Source organism: Phyllobates terribilis, unplaced genomic scaffold (assembly GCF_046119375.1).
Source record: "Phyllobates terribilis strain yellow unplaced genomic scaffold, ASM4611937v1 Scaffold_3__8_contigs__length_932513732, whole genome shotgun sequence".
Taxonomy (NCBI): Eukaryota; Metazoa; Chordata; class Amphibia; order Anura; family Dendrobatidae; genus Phyllobates; species Phyllobates terribilis.
The window spans coordinates 368446714-368461310 of NW_027362763.1; the positions used below are offsets into that span (position 1 = coordinate 368446714).

Genomic DNA, 14597 nt, shown 5'->3' on the forward strand with positions numbered 1-14597 from the left:
CAGACTTCTGCACAACACAACTGATGGTCCCAACCCCATTTATAAGGCAAGAAATCCCACTTATTTAACCTGACAGGGCACACCTGTGAAGTGAAAACCATTTTCGGTGACTACCTCTTGAAGCTCATCAAGAGAATGACAAGTGTGCAAAGCAGTCATCAAAGCAAAAGGTGGCTACTTTGAAGAACGTAGAATATAAGACATATTTTCAGTTGTTTCACACCTTTTTGTTAAGTATATAATTCCACATGTGTTAATTCATAGCTTTGATATCTTCAGTGTGAATGTACAATTTTCAAAGTCATGAAAATACAGAAAAATCTTTAAATGAGAAGGTGTGTCCAAACTTTTGGTCTGTACTGTATAAGTGAAATATAAGTATATATCATGTAACATGTTCTTGTTGTTCTTTTCCAGATTATACAAATGCCACATTCAGGGCAAAGGAGAAAATGACTGTCTCTCTCCAGACTATTTCAAATTTAGACTTAGGCTTTATCATGATACCGTTTTTTTCTTTTTTATTAATATCAATATAGCCAGTCTCTGCAATGCATAGGCTGCTAAAATAGAAGGTATCAATTTACCAAAATACTCAACCCTTTGGTATATAGGTTTATTAGTTAAGCTTATTAGGTTCTATTACTACTTGACAGCCACAACTTGTGAATGTTAAAAGTAATTAGTCTTTAATTTATGAAAAAAAACCTGACCTTTTAGTTAATTAATTCATCTTAATTCAGGACTATGACTCACCTCCATACATGAAATGTTCTAGTACCAGGACTAAGCTATTCTAGTAACAACTTACAAAAGAAAAAAATGGTTTTAGCTTAGGCTAAAGGGGGAAAAAAAGAAGTATGTGCTCATTCCCACCACCAGACATCTTCCCTGCCTAAGGTTATTTTTTTAAACCTTCCCATAAATTAAAGATAAAAAATTGAGACCTTCTTATTCCAGCATGCGTCCTCTTTTAACATAGATCATTGTCACCTTTCCATACTGGTAGTGTATACCCATCTCTACAATTCTTACCCTATTTTACAAATGAATAGTAGTTACATAAGATACACAAATTAAGCATAATTTATTCCTTACAAAGACCTTACAAAGACCAGTAGACATTCATTCTGTTTAAAGTAAAGGTGATTCCAGCAAATAAATAGGAAAGGGTTCTTTACAGTAAAAGTAGTTATACTGTGGAATGCCCTACTACAAAAAGGTAGGGATGGCAGATACTAGATCAGCATTTTAAAAAGGGGCTTGATACTTTTCTCACAGCAAATGACATTGTGGATTATTAATTATCTAGCGTTAGAATTGTATAACTGGTGGTTAAAGGTTGTACTTGTTGGACTTATGTCTTATATTAATTCTTTGTGAAAATCACACAGATCACACATAGATCGGTTTTTAGTACACTCTGAGGAGCATGTATGCAAAAATTTTAAAGGGGTTGCAGCTGCTCTAATCTCGGTAAGCCAGCGGTAGGGTGAGACTGTGTTATTTTGCACCCTCTTGGGTATTTGCTTGGACTGTTCTATATGCTATTGTCTGTTTGGTGGTTCAATAAAGTATTGACACACTACTTTACCCTCATCCTGTGTTGTCTAAGTAGTTTTATGCACATGGAAAAGGAGAGTGGGTATTTAGTGTGATGAGGCCTGGTCCATGCGGTCTAGGGTCAGCGGACGAGAGCACCCACTGACCCCCCATGTTTCCACAACATGAATTTTGGGGTTTTGTATTCATGGGGTAGATTCTGTGGTAAAAATTACTCTGAATTACGATTCTCCAGGTCAGTACAATTACAGTGATACCAAATTTGCATAGATTATTTTTTCCTTTCATTTTAATTTTTTCGTCTTATTTTCATAAGTAGAGAGAAAGAATCTGAAATTTGTAAAAAAATAAAATTTAGGTTTGTGTCACCACTTTCCAACAATCATAACATTTAAACCTTTCTGCTAATTGAATTGTGTGAGGGCTTGTTTTTTGCATGATGATGACATGATGATTTTATCAATATCAATTTGGAGCAGATTTTACATTTAGAGCAGTTTTATATGCATTATTTTAAGAAGGAGTGTTAACCAAAAACCCCCAATTCTGGCATTTTGATCTTTTTTCTCAATATAATATTTACTGAAGAGTTAATTACTTCTATATTTTAATAGAACAGACTTTTATGAATACTGCAATATCAAATATGTTTTATTATTGTTTTAATTTCTTTTTTAATTGTAGAAAAGAGTAGTGATTCAAATTTTTATACTTTTAAAAACTTAGGGGACTTGAACCTGAAATTATCTGAATGATTATACTATATACTGCAGTATATACTGAAAATTGTGAAGCTCAGCTTATGCCCTGTGATCACGTTGCAGGGAGCTGATTGGAGCCGATGCACGCAAATATCAAAGGCATGCATTCTATTTAAATGCCACTGTCAGAGATTGAAACTGGCTTTTATATGGTAAAACATCTGTTAGACACAGATGCCAGCTATATAACATAACTGTCTTCTGCCACGCAATCAAGGAGGTCAGGGATTGTGTGTGAGCTCCCCATCACCACTACAGTAAAGTACATGTAAGCAGACCTCCCGAATACAGGCATCCTTAGTGCTTGCACTTGATCAGGGGAGGAATGGGGATGCAAGTATTTTTTTAATAAAATCTGCTCAGTTATTAATCAGATAAGCTAATTAATATCTTACTTTGGTTCTTTACATTTCAATACTAATTATTAGCTGTTTTTTTATTATAAAAAAACATATTTTATTATAAAATTTCAGCTTTAAGAATCTGCTTCCTACATCATACCTATGTAGAAACAAAATAAATGGCATCACCCCCAATGAAAAAAAAATAAGAGGCTATATTTACTAATGTCATCTCAACTTAACCCTCTTATGGTATGTTCGCAGAGGTCACATAGGCTGTAGATTTTCCTCCTTGATTTATTATGCAGAAAAAAATGAGTTTTTTCTAGTACTAGCAATTTCATCCACACATTACGGAAAAAAAATCTGATTTTGACCTGCTATTCAATTTTTAAATTTGCATTATGTTGAATGATGCTGCATATTTTCACAATATATTTAATCCTTTGTAATATTTAGGGTCAAATGTGCTACAAATAATCAGCAAAATCCTTCACAAATCTGCATGCAGTTTGTGAGAATTTTGCAGCAGATTTAGATTTGGGTTAAGGACATAATTCATGGCAAATTTCTGCTTTCTTTTTGCACCATATCTACAAAGCTCTTACTGGGACTTTTTGCAGCAAAAATTGGCAGATAGGCTACATTCAAAAGATGAGTTTTTGGTGAGTTTTTTATGCTGCGTATTTTTAAAAAAATGCAAGTAACCCATTTTACTCAATGGGTGCAGAAAATCAGCAACATCAAAAACTCACAAAAAAAAATCATCATGGTATCGTAGCCTTAGAGACCTGAAACATTGCTGAACATGGGTGATGAGTAACACTTTAAGTTAACATTGAAAATAGCTTTTAAAACTAAAGGCATGGCACACAAGATATGGTTAGTAGTGTTGAGCCACCCCCGTAGTGTTCGAGCTCGGTTCGGTTCGAAGAACACCCGTATGTTTGCCGAACTGTTCGTCGAACACCTTCAAACACCGTTAATACCAATGGCAGGCAAACAAAAACACATAGAAACACATAGAAAACACCTTCAAAGGTGCCCAAAAGCTGACAAACTGCTCAGAAGACATAACTAACACATGGAAAAGTGACAAGTACATATAGTCATGAGAAAAGAAAAGAGGTGGAGGAGTAAAAGGAGGGGGAGACACAGATATAGGCATGTCATGCCCTTCTAAAATCCAAAAAGTGAGAAGCAGACACCGCCAGTCCGCTCCTGCCCGTGCCACCTCCGTGTCGCCGGGTTTGTGCCAGAGCCGCGGTGAACCCTGACGGCCAGCCCCCCTCTCCCAATACTGGTGCCTGTCCGCTGGTGGGTCGAGCGAGCCCCCCTGTGGTGGAGGCAGCTCTAAGCTTTTTAATTTAAATTGTCTCTCTAATTTGAATGAATACACTTTAAATCCATTTACAAGGATCTATTGGAGGGCAAGTCTCATGCCAGCAGCTGCGTAATTCCAGCTCCAGTAGCGTCCACTAAAGCTGCTGCAGTTAAAAAGCTTTTATAAGGATCGGCTGTCCACCGCAAGACATCCTACTGCCAGTCCCAGCCCCTATGCCTTGGGGTGCCTCCTGATGCTCTTCACTGAGTATCCCGTGGTCCCGAAGCATTTCTTTTGAAAAAATTAAGTGTCCAAACTACAGGTGGTGTAGCTTGCTTAACAGCCGGGATAATCCGCTGACTAGCAGACACTGCTACTAGGCACAAAGTATTTCCTGGGCTAGATGCAGTTAAAATTTTTTAATTAGATACTCTTGTTGGATGCTGAGAAAGCATTCCATTGAGTCTCCTGGCACGCCATATATTATTCTCTTAAAAAGTTTGGGGTAGGGATCTAGGGGACCCTTTTATAGCCAAAATCACGGCCCTGTATCGCAATACGTCACCTAGGCTGAAGATAGATGGAACTGTAGCACCCTGAGGGCTCGGTTGATACAGAGGTATTGCACCTCACCCAGAGGTGTGATATCTCACTCTCAGGTAAGGATGGAGTGTGGATCAGGACCCGACACCTGCATGCATTACACCACATTGCCATGGGGCAGGGCGACCAATATGCCCCTGAGATGGGCACGACAGTCCCTGTCCCTGGCTGGAGTGGGGGGAGGGAACACTGAGGGAGGGGAACCCTGTAGTGCAGGAGCAGGGAGGAAGCAGTTCCTGGGTGCATTGAGAAGGGAGTATAAAAGGTGGGCACCATCTTAGCTCAGTGCAGAGAAGTCTGAGCAGAAGTGACAGGGAGCAGGCCTGGAAGAGGGAGAAGGAAGGAAGAGGAGCGGAGAAGGCTCCAGGAACGAGGAACGGAGGGATCCCAGGGGTGCGGATGGGCGAGTCGCCACCGCACGCCCGAATCCACCTGCGTGGAGGGGTCAGGCCAAAGGGGGAGACCGGTCCCTGAAACTAGTGGAGGCGGGAAACGACCCTCAGCTAGAAACTGGAGGCTGTGACATTTTATGTGGCGCAGCCCCTCGCTACACCCGCTAGGAAGGCACCACATAGGGTCAGGGAAACTGGCGCCAAGTTTACCAAGAGGAGGCCCGAGGCAGCCGGACAAAAGGGTTGGTAAGAAAGGCCAGACAAGGACAAGGACATACAAAGGGGGTCCTGTGAAGCGCTACAAAGTTATCTGGGAGTTGTCTGAGCCCCTCACCTGGTGAGCACAGTACGACGTGGGCAGCCGTTACCTGCAGACGTGGTCTGGATAATAAGAACTGTAAGTAAAGGCCCTGGACTGCATCACTGACTCCGTGTCGTTACTGCTGCTGCCCTGCACCATCACCCCCATCCTCCGCATACACTGCCCTGAGGCTATACTCCTCCCGTGGGGAGTTATGCTACGCTCTGCTTCACCCACAACACCAGCCTCAGTGGTCTGCCCTGCAGCGGCGGTTCACTCTGACCGCAATCCACGGGTGGCGTAGTCGGACATTTAAACATCAAAACCACATAAATAGTTCCGCCACTGGTTTGACCGCCCTGAGCCACGGAACCGGGTCGCCGCCACGGAGACTACAACCACCAGCATCCACCAAAAAGTGTCCGGCTCCGGGTGTCCCAAGGCCCAGGGGGCGCGTCAGAACATTTTCATCACCTTTCATAATCACCAATGGGACAAGGCAGGGATGTCCTCTGTCCCCTCTCTTATACATCCTAGTGACGGAGCACCTGCTCTCATCAATTCGCCATAACCCCAATATTAGGTGGATTGAGATGGGAGGCACCGAGTACAAGTGCTCTCTATTTGCTGATGATGTCCTAGTATATATCACTCAATCACATATATCCATCCATGCTGTTATGGCTGAAATAGATCACTTTGTTACATGGTCAAATTTTAAAATCAATGCAGCGAAGTCTGAGGCCCTCGATGTCTCCCTCCCCAAATCCATACAGGATTCCATCCAGTCCAACTTTCCCTTTGCCTGGCCCTCACAGGGTATCAAATACTTAGGAATTCCTATTCATAGAGACCTCTCCCATCTATGTTATCTTAATTTTGGGCCCTTTATTGAACAACTCCACACAGACCACGGTTGACAAGTTAGAACTGTGAGATTCACTACGTGAACCACTGGTGTTTTGTGGAAAAGCACATGTACACTGTGTTCCAAATTATTATGCAAAAAGTATTTAGGAGTGATATGGGAAGAATTTGTTTGTTTGTCAGTTAAACTCATTGATGGTGATGTGTGTCAGGGCTCTTTATATCACTGTAAGCAATTGCAGACACCTGTGCTAATTAGTTTGGCAGGTGTGTCCAATGAAAGGCAAGACTACTTATGAAGGCTGTCCCACATTATTAAGCAGCCTACATTTTCTGCCAAAATGGGAAAGAAAAAGGATGTGTCGGCTGCTGAGAAGCAACAAATTGTGGAGTGTTTAGGTCAAGGCATGACTACAATCAACATTGTGCGATGATCAGGATGAAGTGTCTTGGCAATCAAGAAGTATGTAGCTGATTCACAGTACACACGTGTGCGTGCTGATAAGGGCAAATTGAGGACTCTTTCTTACAGGCAATTATGTCAGGTTAAAAGAGCAGCGGCAAAAAAGTCTTGTCATAGCAGCAGACAAGTTTTTGAAGCTGCTGGTGCCTCCAACGTCCCCCAAACAACAAGATGCAGGGTCCTTCAGAGGTTTGTAGCTGTGCATACGCCATCCTGTCGACCTCCTCTATCCACTTCACACAAGCAGAAACGGCTCCAGTGGGCCAAACATTACATGAAGACTGATTTCAAAACTGTTTTGTTCACGGATGAGTGCCGTGCAATGCTCGATGGTCCAGATGGATGGAGTGGAGGATGGCTGGTTGATGGACACCCCACGCAAACACGGCTACAGCGCCAACAAGGAGGCGGCGGAGTAATGTTTTGGGCTGGAATCATGGGGAGAGAGATTGTCGGCCCCTTTAGGATCCCTGAAGGGGTAAAGATGAACTCCATAATGTATGTGGTTGGCCCGGCCGGCTAGGCCGCATTGTAGCACACTGAGCTTCCCACTGCAACTTATGCTTCATGTCCATGTGACGGTTCATGCATATAGTACTCAAACTATGTATTTTTTGGCCTCTACTTAGCTTTTGCTGACAAATGTTACAGATAACACGAGTTGGGTCATCTTTATCGATCTGAAAAAATGCCCAGGCTATGCAAGGCTTAGCACCCATGCGACCTAAGGAGCCACCACGACTTGTGGTGAGAGGCAGAGTTGTGTTTGAGGATGCAGTTGTTGAGGTGCTTCCAGTACTACGTCTCGGTCCAGGAAGGCGCAACCTGACCTCGTCGTCACTAGCATTCTCCTCCACCTCCTCTGCTGACCTCATCTCTTGGCTGACTGTGGGTTGACAGTAAGTGGGATCTCCAACCTCATCATCATCACCCTGTGCATTATCACACCCATCGTCCTCAGAGCCAACCTGTTCCTGCCCTGACAAAAAACTAAAGTTGTCGCTCCAATCAGGTATTTGAGTCTCATCATCGTCTTCCTCATTGTCTCCACCAACAGGAGTTACAGTTTGGGAATGAGGGTCTACATTATGGTCAAAACCTTCAGCGTCTGGTCCTGGATCCGACTCATAAAGATTTTGGGCATCAGTGCAGATCATTTCCTCGTCTGGATTCACAGAATCTCTGGAGCCGACCTCTGATTCCCAGGCTATAGTATGAGTAAACAGCTCTGCAGACTCAACCATCTGTTCTACCTCATACTCAGATGGGCAGCTGGAGATTTGGGAGCTGTGAGGAAGCAAGTGCGATTGGGGTGACACCTTTGAGGACTGGAGTATTTGTGATGTTGAAGTTGATGTGGAGGAGAGCCCACTTAAAGGAACACTTGATATCCGTTGAAGCACCTGCCGTTTTTGTGCCTCATCTGGAATTTGTAGCGATTGGCGTGGCCGTAAGAAAGATATCTTATCACATTGTCCGCTAAAAGAAGTAGACATTTTAGTTTGGCTGGAAGATGGTCTTTCTTCTGCAGATGTTACTGTTGCTTTAACACCTACCCCGCGGACACAACCTTTCTTCCCCTTCCCAACACGCCTATTCCCCTTTCCACCAGCAGCAGGCCTTTTTCCACTCATTTTGGTGGTTAACTAATTCACAACTCTGGAGTTGTTTGCACAAAAAAACAATGGAAGGGAACCGAGCAGAGCTGAGTGGCCAAACTGTGGTATTGGGCCAAAACTATCGGCTGGGTTAGATGCAGAAAAAAATTATATTCAATTTGCAACCTGATGGAGGTCAATATAGATGGACAAATAGAACAAGTCCCACACACTGCTAGAAGGCCAAATATTTTTTCAGAGCTAGATGCTGATAAAAATTATTTTTAATTTGCAACCTGATGGAGGTCAGTATAGATGGACTAATAAAACAAGTCCCACACACTGCTAGAAGCCCAAATATTTTTTCAGAGGTTGATGCAGAAAAAAATTATATTCAGTTTGCAACCTGATGGAGGTCAGTATAGATGGACTAATAGACCAAGTCCCACACACTGCTAGAAGGCCAAATATTTTTTCAGAGCTAGATGCAGACAAAAAATTATTTTTAATTTGCAACCTGATGGAGGTCAGTATAGATGGACTAATAGACCAAGTCCCACACACTGCTAGAAGGCCAAATATTTTTTCAGAGCTAGATGCAGACAAAAAAATATTTTTAATTTGCAACCTGATGGAGGTCAGTATAGATGGACTAATAGAACAAGTCCCACACACTGCTAGAAGCCTAAATATTTTTTCAGAGCTAGATGCAGACAAAAAATTATTTTGAATTTGCTACCAGATGGAGGTCAGTATAGATAGACTAGTAGAACAAGTCCCACACACTGCTAGAAGGACAAATATTTTTTCAGAGCTAGATGCAGAAAAAAATTATATTCAATTTGCAACCTTATGGAGGTCAGTATAGATGGACTAATAGAATGATGCTATGCCCAAAAGATTTTACTTCACTAGGTGCAGTAAAAAAATTGGTATTCCATACACAGGTGGTGTATCTTGCAACACAGATAGGCTACTCCACTGACTAACACACTCTGCAATAGGCCAAAAAGGATTAGCTTTGCTAGATTCAGCCAAATGCTGTGAAAAAAAACTTGCACAGCACTGGCACAGACCTGCCTGGCAAAAACTGATAGGAACTGATGTAACTTAGTCCTGAAAAGGACTGCAATTACAATTAGTCTTTACTCCCACAACCTATCTATTTAAGATCACAGACCAGCCTGATAAAAGTCGTAGGGAATGCTGTAACCTAGTCCTTAAAAGGACTGCAATCACAAATATTCCCTACTCCCAAGCTATCTGTAGATTTGTGTGAAAATTGGCTTGAAATTATCAAGGTATAGCGCACACAGAAACAGCGGTGCCGTCTAACACGCAGCTGCAGCAGTGAGAAAATGGTGGCGATGGGGAAAATGGCTTGGTCTTATAGGGCAAGGATATGTGACATACACTGCCAATGACACATGCCCTTGCTTGTGTGAAAAAAAGCACTTCGCTCAGTGTGTGCGCTGCTGATAGGCTGACAGATTGCACCTCCCCACTGCAAATGCGGGAAAGAGAAAAAAAAATGGAGATCTTCATTATTCCTGCAGAGATCCATCCCCTGCCCCTCCCCCCACCCAGCTGTACACTCAAACTGCGTATTAACATTAATTTTCATCATTACTGAGAAAAAATCCAGTTATGATTTTGGTGCACTTACAGTTATCGAACATAACCTCGAACAGCCGAATTTTTCTCAAATCGTTCGTGTTCGCCGAACGGCTCGAACACCGCCCAAAACAGCTCGAATTTGAGATTGGCGAACAGTTCGAGTCGAACAACGCTCATCTCTGATGTTTAGCTCACAAAATAAAAAATTAACCAATTTCCTTATAGCAATCACTGCTTCTTTACTTAAAATAGATATGAAATAAAAACTAAACATAATCATACCTTGTCTGGATCGGTACTTGTTACAACCCAAACACAATGGGCATTGTCTTCATATTGAACTGGATAGTTAGGTGAAGTAATGATGCCTGCCGGTCCTTGAAGATTTGATCCACATGTTCGAGCTGTAGAAATATAACAATAATAGTAATAAACAATATTATCATCATACATTAAACACTAAATAACAAGCTTGGTTGTAGTATTACTAGAACTGTATTAAATATATTTGTTGAACTCAGGTAGAAAAAGATTACCACCTTTAATTATTACTAATTTATACTGAATTTATTAAAAACATCTGTTATTATTTTAGCTTGAAGTGAGAAATTTACTTATTTTAATAAATAAAAAATCTTTGACTAAAAAAAAACTAATTTTCTTAGCAATTTTGCCTTCTTTTTTCGAAAGCGTTATTTTTGGCACAATAATATTTTGCGTTTCCTATATGTGATCCTGTCAACCCTCCTGTTACCTTTATTTTACATTTTGAGCTCCCATTCAGCAGCCAGCTGTGCAGTTTGTTATTGTTCTTGTTCTGGGCCAGCGCCCCTTTGGACCATCCAGGCGACATTTTTCATGACTCATTGATCCCCAGACATTCGTATCTTCCACGTTCAATGCTCACAAATTGCATCTAGTTGGCTGCTGATCTCTGGCCTGCCAATTGCACTCAGGGGCTGTCTTTTTGAGACAGTCAAACAGTCCCAAAAATGGGAAGAAACAGTGGGGACTGCACTGACATTGCTATTTCCTGTTGCCCTCCTCATCCGCCATACTCCTTCTCCTCCCCCTCACCTCCTCCCACAGTGTTGTTCCAAGCCGAGCTCCTCCTCTTCTGCAGCCTCACTATACCACCCACATCAGCATTTCTCACAGCCATCCTCCTCGTGCACAACTTTCAACATAACTTCCACAACAGTTATTACACTTGTGGTATAGACATAGTATTTGGAAAGTATCAAGTTATGGTTGGAGGCTGTGGAGGAAGATTGCGGTTGGGAACAGTTTTCTATTGCAGAGCAGCATCATGTAATGATATATCTTATGATTTAGGACAGACAGGAAATGATTGTTCTCTGAGCTTTGAATGGATTGCAACAGGAAGTAATAATAATAATCTTTATTTATATAGCGCCAACAAATTCCGCAGCCCTTTACAACTCAGAGGTTCATATACAACAGTCATAGGTAACATAGTAAAAGATAATACAATAATTAAAGCAAAAATAATGATGACCCTGCTCGTAAGAGCTTACAATCTACAGTAAGGTGGGGGTGACACAAAGTACAGGGGCTTATTTACAATGATGGTACAGCCATCTTGAGGGAATGGGGGATAGATAAAGGCTGCATGAGCTAGTCACCAGCTAATATTTGTAGCGCTATTGAGCGTGGTGGATTTTAATGGAGAATTATGTTCAGAGAAATAGTGAATGGGCTATATATAAAAAGGACTTTGATTAGGGAACATGATAGGCCACCCTAAACAGATGTGTTTTTTGGGAGCGTCTAAAACTGTATATGTTGTGGTTAGTTCTAATTACTTGGGGTAGAGCATTCCAGAGAATAGGTGAAACTCAGGAGAAGTCTTCAAGCCAGGAGAGGGAGGTATGAATTAGTGCAGATTTTAGTCGAACGTTACTAGCGGAGCGTAGAGAACAGGTAGACTGATAAACAGAAATGAGGGAGGAGATGTAGGGGGATGCCACACTGTGGAGAGCTTTGTGGGAGTGAACAAGCAATGTAAATTGGATCCTATGATGTATGGGCAGCCAGTGCAATGACTGGCACAGAGCGGAGGTGTCCGAGTAACGATTAGCCAGATAGATGACCCCTGGCTGCTGTATTAAGGATGCAATGGAGAGGGGAAAGAAGAAAAGAGCTACCACATATGACTAGTGCTAACAGGAAAAATTAGAATTTACCTGTTTTCGTGGATTTTCCTAGGAAATTCGATTAGCAGACAAGTTATTTTAAATGAGTTTTAATTAACGAATTGAATGTCCCTTATTATGCTTTGGGTTTTTTCCAGTTTTCAGTGGATAATAAACGTAAGATGTACAGTGCTGGCCAAAAGTATTGGCACCCCTGCAATTCTGTCAGATAATACTCAGTTTCTTCCTGAAAATTATTGCAATCACAAATTCTTTGGTATTATTCAATTTGCTTGCAAGGAAAAAACACAAAAGAGAATGAAGCAAAAATCAAATCATTGATCATTTCACACAAAACTCCAAAAAAGGGCCGGACAAAAGTATTGGCACCCTCAGCCTAATACTTGGTTGCACAACCTTTAGCCAAAATAACTGCGAACAACCGCTTCCGGTAACCATCAATGAGTTTCTTACAATGCTCTGCTGGAATTGTAGACCATTCTTCTTTGGCAAACTGCTCCAGGTCCCTGATATTTGAAGGGTGCCTTCTCCAAACTGCCTTTTTGAGATCTCTCCACAGGTGTTCTATGGAATTCAGGCCTGGACTCATTGCTGGCCGCCTTAGAAGTCTCCAGTGCTTTCTCTCAAACCATTTTATAGTGCTTTTGGAAGTGTTTTTTGGGTCATTGTCCTGCTGGAAGACCCATGGCCTCTGAGGGAGACCCAGCTTTCTCACACTGGGCCCTACATTATGCTGCAAAATTTGTTGGTAGTCTTCAGACTTCATAATGCCATGCACACGGTCAAGCAGTCCAGTGCCAGAGGCAGCAAAGCAACCCCAAAACATCAGGGAACCTCCGCCATGTTTGACTGTAGGGACCGTGTTCTTTTCTTTGAATGCCTCTTTTTTTTTCTGTACAATCTATGTTAATGCTTTTTCGTTAAAAGCTCTACTTTTGTCTCATCTGACCAGAGAACATTCTTCCAAAATGTTTTAGGCTTTCTCAGGTAAGTTTTGGCAAACTCCAGCCAGGCATTTTTATGTCTCGGGGTAAGAAGTGGGGTCTTCCTGGGTATCCTACCATACAGACCCTTTTCATTCAGATGCCGATGGATAGTACGGGTTGACACTGTTGTATCCTCAGACTGCAGGGCAGCTTGAACTTGTTTGGATGTTAGTCAAGGTTCTTCATCCACCATCCGCACAATCTTGCGTTGAAATCTCTCGTTAATTTTTCTTTTCCGTCCACATCTAGGGAGGTTAGCCACAGTGTCATGGGCTTTAAACTTCTTGATGACATTGCGCACGGAAGACACAAGAACATTCTGGTCTTTGGAGATGGACTTGTAGTCTTGAGATTGCTCATGCTTCCTCACAATTTGGTTTCTCAAGTCCTCAGACAGTTCTTTGGTCTTCTTTCTTTTCTCCATGCTCAATGTGGTACACACAAGGACTCAGGACAGAGGTTGAGTCAACTTTAATCCATGTTAACTGGCTGCAAGTGTGATTTAGTTATTGCCAACACCTGTTAGGTGCCACAGGTAAGTTACAGGTGCTGGTAATTACACGAATTAGAGAAGCATCACATGATTTTTCAAACGGTGCCAATACTTTTGTCCACCCCCTTTTTTAGGTTGGTGTGGAATTATATCCAATTTGGCTTTAGGACAATTCTTTTTGTGCTTTTTTCATTGAAGACAAATTAAATGAAGAGAATAATACCAAAGAATTTGTGATTGCAATCATTTTCAGGAAGAAACTGAGTATTATCTGACAGAATTGCAGGGGTGCCAATACTTTTGGCCAGCACAGTAAATAAAAAAAATAGAAAGAATACTTATACTCACTCTCTGCTCACCTCTCCAGTGGCATAACAGTAACATGGAGGACAGGCAGAGACGTGTCAGCCAGACACGCCCATTATTAACCCTATAAATAAAAATAAAATAATACACACAGAAAAGTCCATTATTTTGAAACAAAAACCCAGACACCATCTTTCACCAATTTATTTCCCCCCAAAAAATACCGCAAGTCCACTGTAATCCACGTTGATGTCCCAAGATGATCCCCGAATCCATAGGCTGGGATGAGCAGTGATATCAGTAATTATACTGCTCACCACAGCTGCTGAAACACACTGAGAGTAGCATGAGAGCTAGTGGCAGTGATGAGTGGTGCAGTCATCAAGGGTACTGCAGGTCACTGCCAGCAGTTCTCACGGTGACCTTTGTGTGAGCTGGCCAGCTGTGAACTGCTTTGAACTCTGTATTGTTATCACAGTTCTCAGCTGGCTGGCTTACATGCAAAGGATAGCATGTGAGCCGGCCAGCTGTGAACTGCGGTAACCTTAATGTCGTCACTGCCAATGTCTCTCATTCTACTCACAGTGTGTTCCATCGGCCGTGGTGAGCAGTAACATTACTGATGTCACCACTCAACACAGTGTCCGGGTGTAGCAGAGTCGGGGATCATCGTGGGACATAGATGTGTATTATATTGGAACTGTGTTTTTTTTTGGAGGAGGTGAAATTGGTGAAAGAGGATGTCTGGGTTTTTATTTTAATATAAAGGACTTTTCTGTGTGTGTTTATTGATTTTTACTTACAG

At 41.9% G+C, this 14597-nt stretch overlaps 1 protein-coding gene across 2 annotated transcripts in view; it reads right to left on the reverse strand.

The window, feature by feature from the left end:
* CSMD1 (CUB and Sushi multiple domains 1) overlaps nt 1-14597 on the reverse strand; it is a 2980041-nt gene that overhangs the window by 1094137 nt on the left and 1871307 nt on the right. For both annotated transcript variants that reach the window (XM_073675393.1, XM_073675394.1), the window contains exon 10: nt 10113-10234. In XM_073675393.1, coding sequence (XP_073531494.1) covers nt 10113-10234 — 122 coding nt within the window. The remainder of the gene's footprint in view (nt 1-10112; nt 10235-14597) is intronic.